Source organism: Lissotriton vulgaris, chromosome 10 (assembly GCF_964263255.1).
Source record: "Lissotriton vulgaris chromosome 10, aLisVul1.2, whole genome shotgun sequence".
In the NCBI taxonomy this organism is placed as follows: Eukaryota; Metazoa; Chordata; class Amphibia; order Caudata; family Salamandridae; genus Lissotriton; species Lissotriton vulgaris.
In genome coordinates, this window is record NC_141698.1 from 1,048,087,901 (window position 1) to 1,048,100,773 (window position 12,873).

Sequence of the window (12,873 nt, forward strand, 5' to 3'; positions counted from 1 at the left end):
CAGCTCCAGCACCAAAGTCCAGCCCCCCAGCATCCACGAGATCTGCGTGGGGCCCTTCTGCTTTTTGCTGCTCACCGCGTTGTCTGGCTACTAGCCCGCTGGCTTGTGGCCTTCCCGACGACGAACGACGACATCACCACTGCTGGTCTGGTTGCTCCAGACTGGCCCTTGCTCCCTTCCAAAAGAGGAGCACCCCGGACCTTCCTGGTCCACTCCAGACGCCATTTTAGGTCCACCGCGTGGGCTTGAATTTGCCAAGACTTGTTGCCCCAATCCTGGGTCCAGCGACGTCGACAGCAGCAACCATCGTGGGACAGCTCGCACCTCCATCCTGGTCGCCGACAACGCCTCCTGGTCCGTGAGACTGCAGAGCCCAGCGTCGCCCACTCACCTGGTCGAGGTGACTCCATCCGGTGCCATCCTGGTGCCCATCTAATCACTGGCTAGTGATTCAGAACTTGGTCCCCTCTGCTTACAGGTGTCTTCCATCTCCGATCCAGGCTTGGATCACTTCGAACTTCTTCACTGGTCGCCTGCCAGCAACTTCTTCTTTCAGGCTCCATAGACTGCAACAAGGATTCCCGACGTCTTTCCAGACCTATGCATCCGCAGCCCCTGGGCTAGGTAACTTCGGCATTTCGGTGCCCCAGCATAGCCTCACTATCCAAGGGTCCAGATCCTTTTTCGTTTTCAGCCTAACTAGTCGGGTTCGCCCGAGAACACTAACTTTGCTTTTACTAGCCTCCATAGACTTTGTCCCGCATCCCGCGTGAGAGTGCACACTCTGCACCAGAGTCCCCTAGGCCTCCTGCTAGTAATCTGAAGGTTCAGTAGGCCAGTCCTAGCGATTCCAAACCCTATGAGATTAGTACTTACCTGCTAGTAATTTCGCATTCCACTTTTGTAGTATATGGTTTTCCGTGCCCCTCGGGCATTTGTGTAAATTGTGCAACTTAAAGTATTTTCGTAAGAGTTGTGTTGTGTGCTTAGTACCCAGTCCTCATAAAGAGTACAGGGCTGTTGTGATCTAAATAAATACACTGTTTATTTTCATAACACTTGTGTGGTGTCCTTTCACTTGGTGTTCAAGGGGTAAATGTGATGGTGTAACAGCTGGCTTAACACGCCCTCTAGAGTTTAGCCCGAAGACTGCTCGTATCCATGCTACTAGGATAGCTGGTCTATAAGGTTGACTTACAACCAATCATCAATAAGGGTTGTTTGGACTGATACAAGGTGCTCACTAGAATAGTGAACATTATATATCAGGCCAACTTCTCACACTTCCCTCTCCCCCATTTTGGAGCTTTCCTCCTCCTTTTCCAATTTTTCCCTACTCTTCCCTTTTCTCTCTGTGTTTCTCTATGCTGCCGTGCTCTGCTCCCCATGACTTTTTCCATGCTTATTCCCTATTCTTCCTGGTCTCTTCTTTGGATCTTTGTCCCTCTGTTAAACGTCCTCACATTCTCTTCTCCTTCACGACCCTATCAGCCTTGAAAAAGCCCACCGCCTATAGCCATTAGGGCGAAATACGTGTCAGCTGTCCTTTTTCCACAGATGTAAGATGAATTAAAAACTACGCAAGTAAAACTTTCAAACAACGTTTGAATTTCTTTTTCAGACTACTGTTGACAAATCGTGAGGGCACAATCCTCCATTTTCCACCACACTTGCCACAACACAATTGGGCCCAGACAATTGTAGCACCTAAGCCCAGAGATTTCCACCCAAACAAGTAGAAAACAAGTTTGCACACAAACTGCAGCACTGTTGTACCAACTCCTTTTTATTTTTTCTTATGAAACGAAGTTGCTTACAAAGTTTGTTTAAAAACTGAAAGGAGGCTGTTTCATAAGCCTGCAATCTAGATCGAAAGATACACTGTCTCGAAGGTATGTAGAATCTAATAAATGTGTTAACAGGTCCCCTAAGTTCATTTACCACTCTATGGCAAGAATATCTTAACAAAGAGCTCTGCTCGATAAGTATTGTTTCACATTAATTATTGCTTAAAGCAATTCCTTTACATCACACGTTTTTCACTTTTAGTTTATACCAAAACAGTATTACAACACTTCAGAGAATAACTGGTTTTCAAATTAAATCAGAATTCTAGTAAAACAAAAAGCCCACAGATGAGTTGATACTGCATGAAGGTCCCACAAAAGCTGCCTATAACTTCACCTGGCTCTCGATGGTCAGAAAGTGCATGGAGTTTCGAGGTTTACACCATTGACTTCCAGCCCCTTGAAGAGATCCTTGAAACTACGAGATGCCCATGACCTTGTGCGATACTACCACATCGTGAAAGCCTTAGCACATTAGGATAATTGATGTGATGTAGACCATGACGTCCAGATGGACCTTGTGGTCATGAGGATATCATTTCCAAGAGAGCCCGAAATTTTGAAAATGTCTTAACATACATCATGGTGATATGTTAGTATCATTACATTAGGGGCACAGCTAGGGGTGGAAAGACAGCGTAAGAAGAATGCAGAGTCATGATGGAAAGTGACTCAAATATCCCTGAAAAGCACCACAGAAAGCAGGACCATTACGAAGTGAGGACATACCCTGAAGAGGACTACAGCTACCAAAAGGATAACTACTACAAGATATGTAGTCCTATTGCTATACTGCCACAAGACCACACTTTGCATTGAAATGAGGGGTGTGTTAACAGAGGTAATGACACCAGAAGACAAGCTAGCAAATGCCAATTAAATCAGGTGCTCAAAAACCCATGCCACCAAAAAGATCTATAAAAATGAGATGACTCAGTCACAGGCTTCTATAAAGGAAGTGAGTCTGCATGTACTAAGAACAATTAATTCATTAATCGAATAAAAGTACTGACGCTTTTCCATGTGCTTAGGTAAAAAAAAATCCAGATTTTCACTGTATAAGGCAGCATAAACTAGATAGGCAGCATCTTTAAATCTTAGAGCTAGCTAAGAATACAGCCACTTCCAGGCCTTTGTTTCTTTGCCTAAAACAGACGATGGAAGACAAGCATGACCCTTTTCTTTTCCAAAGACCGCTTTGACTACTGCTCATTGTCCTGACAGATTGCCTATTTTATGTATGAATCATCTTTTGGAGATTAGGTATATGGTCAGGAAAGTGGGTACAACGGAAGTGTAGAGGGCTGCTACATGATTTAAGTACCCGGGCCCAGCAATTAGTACGCTGAACAGAAACTTGAAGTGTTCACAGAAAAAATGTTTCAAAGAAGTGAGAAAATATTTTTCCACATGGCCTTTGGGAAGTGCACTACAGAACTGCTTTAAAAGATATACCAGCTACTGCCCATTACCTACATTTTGGAGAGTCTGTTGCTGCATCAACATTTTGCTTTTTCAGGGAACAATGACTTGGGTCCTTCTTTAGAAGTTTCAGGAGGAATGGGGGAGGGAACGGGATTTCTTGTTATTTAACGAAGGGGCCCTATCACACACACACACACACTTACATCTGAAACATAGTATCTATCTTTTACTACCTTCTGATCCTTATCCACTCACTGTGCTTCAATGGGAAGAAAACCCTAGCTCCTCAGTGTAGGTAGTTAAGAGAGGATGTCTAATGAACACAATTTTTGATGAAGCCTCCATAAAGAGATTTATATCACGTTCACAGTGATTCCATCACTCTTAGTCCTCTATCTTCTTTCATTAAAAACCATGCTCAAAGCAAGTCTGGAAAAGCTTCAATGAAAGGATATTGACACCTTACAGTTTTCAAACCCATGGATGGGCATGGCACCCAGTAGGCTCTTGAAAAATGGAGTCACCACGGCTCCAGCTCTCAAGCCTATAAAACTCGTAAAGATTCTGTAAACTGAAAATATAAACATATTCTACCCTTCAGGAAAGAGTGTAGAAGCCAATTTCCGTGTTCTAGGTGATGAAAACTGATGAAGCTTCTGACAGCTTCCGAGCTAGGAGCACTATAGAACAAGCTACTTTCCTTTAGTAACACTCTTTCTGGTAGAGACTTAATCCAGCAACAGATTTTTCACCTTTTTAGGTTTCGACTGGCCGAAGGCTGCGCACTGCGCAGCTTTTCGGCGCAGGCGAAATCTTATGTTAGAACAGAGTGGGCTTGAGATTACGCCCTCTGTTCCATTGGCTAGCTCCATTAATGGAGGCTAGCCATTGGAACAGAGATCTGTCCGTCATGGCCGGAGCAGATTCGTGGGCGTTCCCGAGATTTCTTCCCTCTCCGCCTCTGCGATGTCGTCATTGCGGCGGTGGGCGTTTCCTTTTTTTTTTTTTTTGTTCGCCATGTTTTTCTCATTTGGAATTGGCTTTTGAAGGAGTCGGCTGGAGCGCCGGAGGAAGTCCAGGTGAGTGCTTGTCTGGATATACATGTATGTATTACTTTGCTCTAGCGGCAAAACGCCAATGAGGTAGAGTTATAAGTGGCTTACTGTGCCAAGTAAAATACACTTATATCCACTTAAGGTGTGTCTGCGGCCCTGTGTTCTGCGCAGTGTGATGGCTGTACAGCAAAACCGTACCATGTGCAGTTTGATGTCCTTGCAGACTCCGGCTCCTGGTGCAGGCCTTGCACCTCCTCAGAGGGGTCCTCTGCCAAGGAATTCTGAACCTCCGACCCCTGGCGCGAGGCAAACACCTCCTCTGATGTCTCCCTCCCAGGAATCCCAAGTGCAAGCCTGAGGGGTCGAGGCCAGAACCTTCTGAGGCAGCGCGCGCTCAGTACCTTCTAAATCTTATTTTAGGCCCGTCTTAAAAACGGGCCCATCAGTAACTTCGTGCTCTGGGAGCATTCTGCGTGAATCCCTTCGCCTGACGGCTCCCACCTGTCGAGGGGTATCAATGACACCTCCTGACAGCAGCACCGAAAGGGCAAACTTTGCGTCTGTCAGTCTGAGTGTCTCGGGCCTGGGTTACCGGAGTTGTGATCATATGCACGAGCGTGAACCCGTCCCACCCACTCACTTGACCACAGTGTGTGATTCTGTGACAAACGCTTGATTCCTGCTCCTCAGCTGCCACGTCTTTGCCAAAAGTGAAAGCTCCTAAAATGTGCTGGATGTTGGTATTAAGCAACTAGGAATGAATAAAATGTTATTTCTACATGTTTGCGTTTTTGTGTAAAGGGTGAAAAAGCTGGAGAGATTCGGTAAGGACTGCCACATCTTAATGTCTGACTGACTCGACCCCAGCCCCACCACCCTTTCAAATGCACAAGTCCGGCTCTCCCACTGCTACCGAGCCATGAGCTCCAAGGTCTGGGCAGCGGACAGATGATTGACCGGAAGAGAAAATTGCAGTCACACAACCCCCGGGAACTCAAGAGTGCAGAACCCCTATTTTAACCACAGTGGCCCCCTCGAAATGCACTCGTAGACCTTCTGAAAGCCCTAACTGCCACGGTCTTGCGTGTGCTCCAGGGATTGAACCTGCAGCATCACAGTGCGTGCTTTCCTTGGCGGGACAGGGAGGGGGAAGACTAAGAGTAGTGCTTCTCATGGGGGGGAGGGGCAGTAGTGCTTCCCTTTTTGGGGGGCAGTAACGAGTCTCTGGGTGGGGGCAGTAGTGCTTCTCTAGGTGGGGGCGGTAGTGCTTCTCTAGGTGGGGGCGGTAGTGCTTCTCTAGGTGGGGACGGTAGTGTTTCTCTAGGTGGGGACGGTAGTGCTTCTCTAGGTGGGGACGGTAGTGCTTCTCTAGGTGGGGGCGGTAGTGCTTCTCTAGGTGGGGGCAGTAGTGCTTCTCTAGGTGGGGGCAGTAGTGCTTCTCTAGGTGGGGGCAGTAGTGCGTCTATAGGTGGGGGCAGTAGTGCGTCTATAGGTGGGGCGGTAGTGCTTTCCTACTGACATTGAGGCGGAGGTATTTATCCGGTTAAACTATTGCGGGGCTGTGTGGTTCTTGGAGCCCGGGCGAAACTGTAGGCTCTGCAAATTAGTACCTCCTCGATTTCAAGGGTCCTTGACGCGCCATTCCAGAGAAGACAGACTAATCCGCATGAGAGCCGCATTAGAGAACATGTCCTCGGCAGATCTCTAATGGCTGCTGGATGGCTAACATTAAACGAACGCACAACCCTCTCCAAATTCACAGGAGTAATGACTTTCAGTAAATGGGAAGCAGTTACTCGGCATGAACTGATGGCTTGCCCCAGATATGGTAAAACACGGACCCTCAATCATGGAAATGTACATAGTATTATTAAATAAAGGAAAAAGCAACGGGCTGTGTGAAATAAAGGTGCAAAGCATTCTTCAGCTGTGATTGCTAGTTTGTATTTTGTAGTTTAAAGCCAGTCGCAGGATATCACAATACTTTTCCGAATCTGCCATCGTGGTTTAGAACTCTCTCTTAGCAACATTATGGACTTCGATATTGCAGTTCGAATAATAACACAAAACACTCCTCTTCAACCAATACCTTGGAAAAGACGACACTTCACTACTTGTTGTGTGTTTTTACATAACATCTGGCAAGTGAGGCAAGAGACTGGCATACATACTCACAGCTCATTGAGTTAAGCACTGCCGCCGACATCCGGTGTGACCTGCAGGTCACGAGTTCAAATCTTGGCAAGGCTGATAAATTGTGGGGAAGTATATCGCGTGATGATATGATACACGTTTTTTTCTTCATGTTATATTGGTTTATGTCACCGCCCTTTGTGTAGCGCTACTGGCATGATTATAAAGTGCCTCGAGACAATTAATTTACTAGGGAAGAAGCTGGAGTGCAGTTCATGCAACAAAGCTCACGATTTTCAGGCTGTCGACAGCAAGTTATCTTCTTAAAAACACGAGTTGTCAGTTTGGGGACATTACAGCAAAGGATATTTTTATCGGTTTAGTCCAGTTTTGGAGCTTGGGCACAGCAGAGAGAAGTTCAGTGTGTGACGCCATCTATTTGTAACATTCTACACACTAATACTCGGCACTGTGAACACCATGCTCAAAGGGTCGTGCACATTTCTGAAATATTAATCCTGTACATTCATTTCCTAGTGATTACTAAGGACTCTTCATTTTTATAGGTTTCCTGTGGGGAAAGGATTGTGACAGGCACATTTTCTTATAAGGCCGCCCTATAGAATTCTGCTAAGAGATACAGAGCAGGCAGGTGTGTGTGTGTGTGTGTGAGGGTGCGGTAAAAGCACTGCAGGAGAGAGGCTATGGTCTGGGGAGCACACACCAACCACGGGGAAAGAACTTGGAGCAAGAAGAAACCACAGTGACGCCCAGCCTCAGCACCACTGCTCTCACCCCAGCACCCGCGCATTTCCACTTGCTGTTTCCCAAGTTTAACCTGCGCGTTTGCCAGAAGGGCTCTATTCTGAGCCCCGCGTCCATCTGCTCCACCCCCTCTTGTGCCCTCAGCTTTGACCGGTGCTTCGACATAGCGCTCTTACCCCTTGGTTATCAACTCTTGCCCCGTACCGCCCTCTGACCTCAAGCAGGCCTGACATACGGCACTTGCCCCACGGAGGCGGGCCCATGCACATTCGCTAGAGGCGGCTGAGCTGTCGCGCGACTCGGCGGAAACAAAGGCTATAACGGGACAAGTTGTCGGCCATTGCGCAGGATATGCAGTGCCCACGCTTAGGTCCGTGTGCCCCGGACGTAAAATGCAGCAAGGATTGGACAACCAATCAGACTGTCCGGGCGGACCTCGTGTTCCTAAGCGTACTTTAAAGAGCTGCATAATCCACTCTTAAGACGTGGGCGGGTCGGGGCAAGACCCCGAAACTGCTCCCAAACCAGCCATTGTGTTCCCCGGTGATAATTTTTGCTTAGGCGGGGACGCTTGGCAGGCATGGACACCACCGCGAGCCCTGCGCGAAGGACCGCAAAATAATACCTGCCTGTGAGTGGAGCGAGAGCAGCACGCACTGGAAAATGAACCCGCAAAGCCTGCATACATTTATCCCAGCAACATAAATAGCGCAGCCCACTCCTGCAAAAGACACGTCCAAAATGGCCAAAACATGCCGAGAAAAAAAAAAAAAAAAAAAAAACATCCGCCCACCGCCGCATGACGTTCTAAAAGGGGCAGAATGAGAAAAAAATCTATGGAACGCCCACAAATCTGGTCCGAGAATAACGGACAGATCTCTCTTCCAATGGCTAGCCTCCATTTATGGAGCTAGCCAATGGAAGAGACAGGCGGGACAAAGCCTCGTACTGCTAAACAAAAGATTTCGCCTGCGCGAACACTGCTGCGCAGTGGACGCCAGGCGAAACCTAAAAAAAGAGAACAACTTTTTTGTCAGCAAGTTACCAAATGTTTTTGAAAATATTTCATTGAAAACAGCACATGCAAGAATATTTGATTAACCACAATAAAAGGTAAGTGCGTGACTGATTCAAGGGTCATCTACTCATCTTCATTTTAGAGTAAATTGTTACCAAGTGAATATATAACCCAGGAAACGCATTGTAGACTTACAGGCATGTTAGAAACAGTAAAGGATACACTGTAAACAAAATCGACGGATGTGTGACTGAATGAAGTCAAAATGTTCATCTATGTAGTCATGCTCTTTTTCCAAAATACTAACAGCATCACACTGTAGGGAAAAAATAAAAAAAAAAACAATTATTATAACAGATTCAGAACTAGTTAATTAAATTCTATTTTGTACAATACACTTTTAGAGCTAGGATCGTCTCCAAGGTACGAGGTTTATAAAGAAATTCTGTATATTTGTTTATGGTGCACACACACTTTTGAACAGATACGCTGAATAATCAAAAACAAATTTTCACGCAGTTTTATTATGCTTCACCTACTTTGCACTGAGTTCTGCTAATATCAAATATGTATTTCTTTCATTTGTGGTCTCATGGATGTTAAAGTAAGCAGTATCTGTACAGGTCACAACACTTGTAGTATAATCTATCTATTGGCCCCGTTTGCACAACAGCCCAAAAAAGTAAAGGAATGTATTTTCTCCAATTGGGAGATCATTCGCTCTTGGTTCGAAAGCATCACTGAATACTAGCCTATTGATTGTGGACAAATTAGTTTTGCAAAACCATGCTTGAATTTAGCTTCCATCTCACAGTACCATGTCAACAGGTCAGGTGGACTAAGTAAAGGTCTACAGACTGTAAAGGGGCAAGATTTAGTCGGATTGCCCAGCCAGACGATGCACCAAGGTCCTCTAGGCCTACCAGCAAGACCTCACAGGTCATGTCCCAAAGGGCATGTGTATATTGTACATAAACAAAAGAAGAGAGGTTAAATGTGTCTCAGAAGCCACAGAGACGGAGCGATGCAAGGAAGGAATTACACACCCAATTTGGGTAGATAAGAAAGCCCTCACACACCGACCTAGTCAGTGTCATGCTTCATCATAGGGCCCCACTAAAGAGGCAGAGTGCCTCTTTGGTGTGCTACGACGCCAGAAGACTGCGGAGCTGGTTGTGTGAGTGGGCGTGCAGTGAGGTATATAGATAAAAGTGCCTAAAGAGTATCTCAAAAATTATTATTATTATTATTTTTTTTTATAGATCCCTAAGACACGATTAAAAAGTTCTTATGTGTCTGAATTTACAGCCAAAGGTAATGGTTTGGTTTAATTCAGAAATTACATAAAGTCAGTCAACATGTTTCAGCCTTTTACAGTGGTGTTAATTTACCTAGACATTCATCAGGACTAGTGTGAAACCCGGCGGTATGGACTCTCTAATCGTCCACCCTAACCTGGGGACGTGAAAGTGAAAAAGTAAAAAGTGTAGTAAAGTGCAAAAAAAAAGGGGGGGGGGAAGGAAGAGCAAAATAGCCCGTTCCTAAAAAAAACTCCTGATTTAGGAGTGTTTCTGCACCTGTAAAAGAAAAGACACAGACAAACATAGAAGACATACACACAATTAATGGTAGGTATAGGTCAAGTCGTTTGTCTTAGGTGCTCCAAAGCGGTGGCAAAAATAGCGTTAGCAAATAAACACTAACGTTATCGCCATCTGTATAACCCTGTAGGGATGATACCACTAACTCTAGGGAGTGAAGTGGAAAATGAGTGCTTGAAATACGCTAAATAGCTAGAGGGGGTTAAAAACACATATAAAAGTACTCCATAGGAAGGATTAATGGACCAAAGGTCTGTGACCCCACCAGATAGTTCGTAAACTCAAACAGTTATCTCACTTTAGGTTATGGCGCTAGCTGCACCATGGTTCTCGGGAGGGGGGTACGAGCTTACCTGGCACACCCTGTAAGTAAAAGGCAGAGGTTTAAAGTAGATTAGATAGGGTTTACTTAGCTCGATCGCGCAGGTCGTGTTGGATGAAATGGTGTCAGGAACTCACGCCCTCAACGCTCGCCACCCGCTAAGCACCTAGCTTAACCTCTGGACCGGACCCCGACGATTAAGAGCGGGGCCAGTTATCATGTTTAAAAGGCATTCCTCGTTACTCCGTGCACTTCCGGGTGGGCGTGGTTGGGCTGAAGCGAGGCTTGGAACGCACCGGCCGATTGCCGGTGGGCGTGGTCTCACTGAAAATGAGGCTTGGTTGGCGGCGGCCAATGGAAGCAAGCTAACAAACGTTTCCATGGTAGCCGGTCAGCTACTTTCTGACAAGGACGTTGATTAAAGCTTTATTCAATCAAAAAGCCAGGCTGACAATGTCATGCTGCAGCCTGCATACCCCAAGATCGGGAAAGGGGAATTCGCTGCGCTGTGAAGGGTCACAGGGGGCGGATTACCCTAGGCTTGGTCTGATTGTTGGGTGACATGCAGTCCAAGCGCCAGTGCTAGGAAAAAGGGCTGATCAAAGTAATCATAGTCCCACCTTTTCTTATATCCACACAACTATGCAGGGGTGAAGGGGAAGCCGCTGGGATCGCAATGTATGTTTAGTCCTATAGCAAGAGAGAAAACACCATTAGGCGATAATACGGTGGTAGATCTTACACTACTTCGCTTAACACAGAATTACATAAGTTCTCAAACAGATCAGTTATTTGGGGTCAGCCTGCAGTATATAGTGGAGGTGCAGGTGTTGTGCGGTCCTCTCTTTACCTCAGTACTGTGTTCCATGGGATATCATCGTTCAGCCCAACTACATTGGTGCCCAAGCGATAAACCCAACGCTGTTCTTTCTCAAACAGCCTGCTTGTGATGTTAGTGGTACCAGTGATTACCTCTATAATAGTCCATCTCAGGTCATTAGTAGTGTGATTGCTGTCCAGGAAATAACGACTCAACTTGGTCGTTGTTTTCTTGCATCTAATATTACTACGATGCTCACAGATACGCTGTTTAACTTTGCGCGTGGTCATGCCTACATAACGCAAGGCGCAGGGACAGGTGATTAGATACACAACATTGGTTGAGTTGCAGTTCGTGTGTGCAACCTGTGTCCAGGTCTTCCCTTGCTCTAATGTGAGTGTTTTAGATGCGTCCGTCAGATGGCACACGCTACAATCTGTGCAGGGGTAGTGCCCTGTGACTTGAGGTAAACCCCATGACTCCGTGACTGAAGGGATTCGTGGGGGGATCTTTTCTTTGGGGCGAGTGTGAACCAAAGCGTCTTTTAGACTGCGGCCCTTCTTGAAGGAGAAGAGGCTTCTCCCAGTCCTTTTTGGTGGATTTGATGATGCTCCAATGCTTGTTTATGGTCTTTTTCATGAAGTTGGACAGACTGTTGAAGGTGGTCACACATGTGAGTGGTATTTTATCTTGAGTGTTAGTTTTCTCTTCCAACAGTGCCTCTCTAGGCTGGTTCCGAGCTCTCTTGAAACCCTTATTCAGAGTTGAGGCTGGGTAACCCCTATCTTTCAATTTTTCAGTTAGTCCAGAAGACTGTTCTTTGAAATGTTTTAGAGTACTACAGTTCCTTCTGAGTCTTAAGTATTGCCTGTATGGTAAATTCTCCTTCAGAGGGCGGGGGTGGAAACTGGTAAACTCTAGTAGATTGTTCTTGGCTGTGGGTTTGTGATGGTTTTTGTGGTTAGACTCGTACCGGAGACCGAGATCACTACATCGAGAAAGACAATTTCAGTTTTACTGGTGGTGTAAGTGAACCTGAGGTTGTGGTCAAGGGTATTAATCCATGTCAGGAATAACTCAAGGTCACGGTCACTGCCTGTCAACAGTAGCAGAATGTCGTCAATGTAGAGCTTCCATAAAAGTATGAAAGCCGAGAATTCTGCGGATGGAGGTAAGATGTGTTTTGCCTCAAAATCTGCCACATAGAGTCCAGCTACACTTTGGGGCAAAAGTGCTGCCCATAGATGTACCTGAGCATTGGAGGAACAACTGATTCTTGAAGGAGAAATAATTCTCTTTGAGGGCTATTCTAGCGCACTCGATTATGAATGATTTTGGTGTTTGGTATTTCCAGTCAATTGAGTTTAGAGACTCCTCCAGGACTCTGATGGTATCGTCCTGGGGGATGCTCGTATAGAGGCTCTCAACATCCAACGTCACCAATGTAATTGAGTTTTCTGCAAAGGTGATGTCTAGAAGGAGCTGTAATAAGCTTTTGGTGTCTCTCAGGTAAGTCGGGGTTGACTGCACAAGTGGTTTGAGAAATTGATCACAAAATCGGGATAACGGCTCCAGGAGAGAACCTATGCCTGATACTATTGGACGTCCAGGAGGTGGCAGCCTATTATGCATCTTTGGCAGTGTGTAAAAGTATGGAATCACATCACTGCTACGGTCCAGAAAGTCTGCTTCATTTTTGGACAGATGTCCTCTTTCTTCCGCTTGTCTCACTAGAGTGGTGATCTTCTTGGTTAGATCCGCCGTGGGATCTCTAGTCAGAGGGGTGTAGTTCCTATTATCTCGTAGCAAATCCTCACAGGTTTTGTCATAATCTTTGGTATTCTGTATTACAATGCCCCCTCCTTTGTCAGCCGGTTTTATAGTTAT

The 12,873-nt window shown here is 45.9% G+C and overlaps 1 protein-coding gene across 1 annotated transcript in view; it reads right to left on the reverse strand.

The window, feature by feature from the left end:
- Positions 1-12,873, reverse strand: part of DYNC1LI1 (dynein cytoplasmic 1 light intermediate chain 1) — a 398,524-nt gene that overhangs the window by 273,485 nt on the left and 112,166 nt on the right. The window contains exon 6 of the mRNA XM_086942104.1: positions 8,466-8,559. Within this exon, the coding sequence (XP_086798230.1) occupies positions 8,466-8,559 (94 nt within the window). The remainder of the gene's footprint in view (positions 1-8,465; positions 8,560-12,873) is intronic.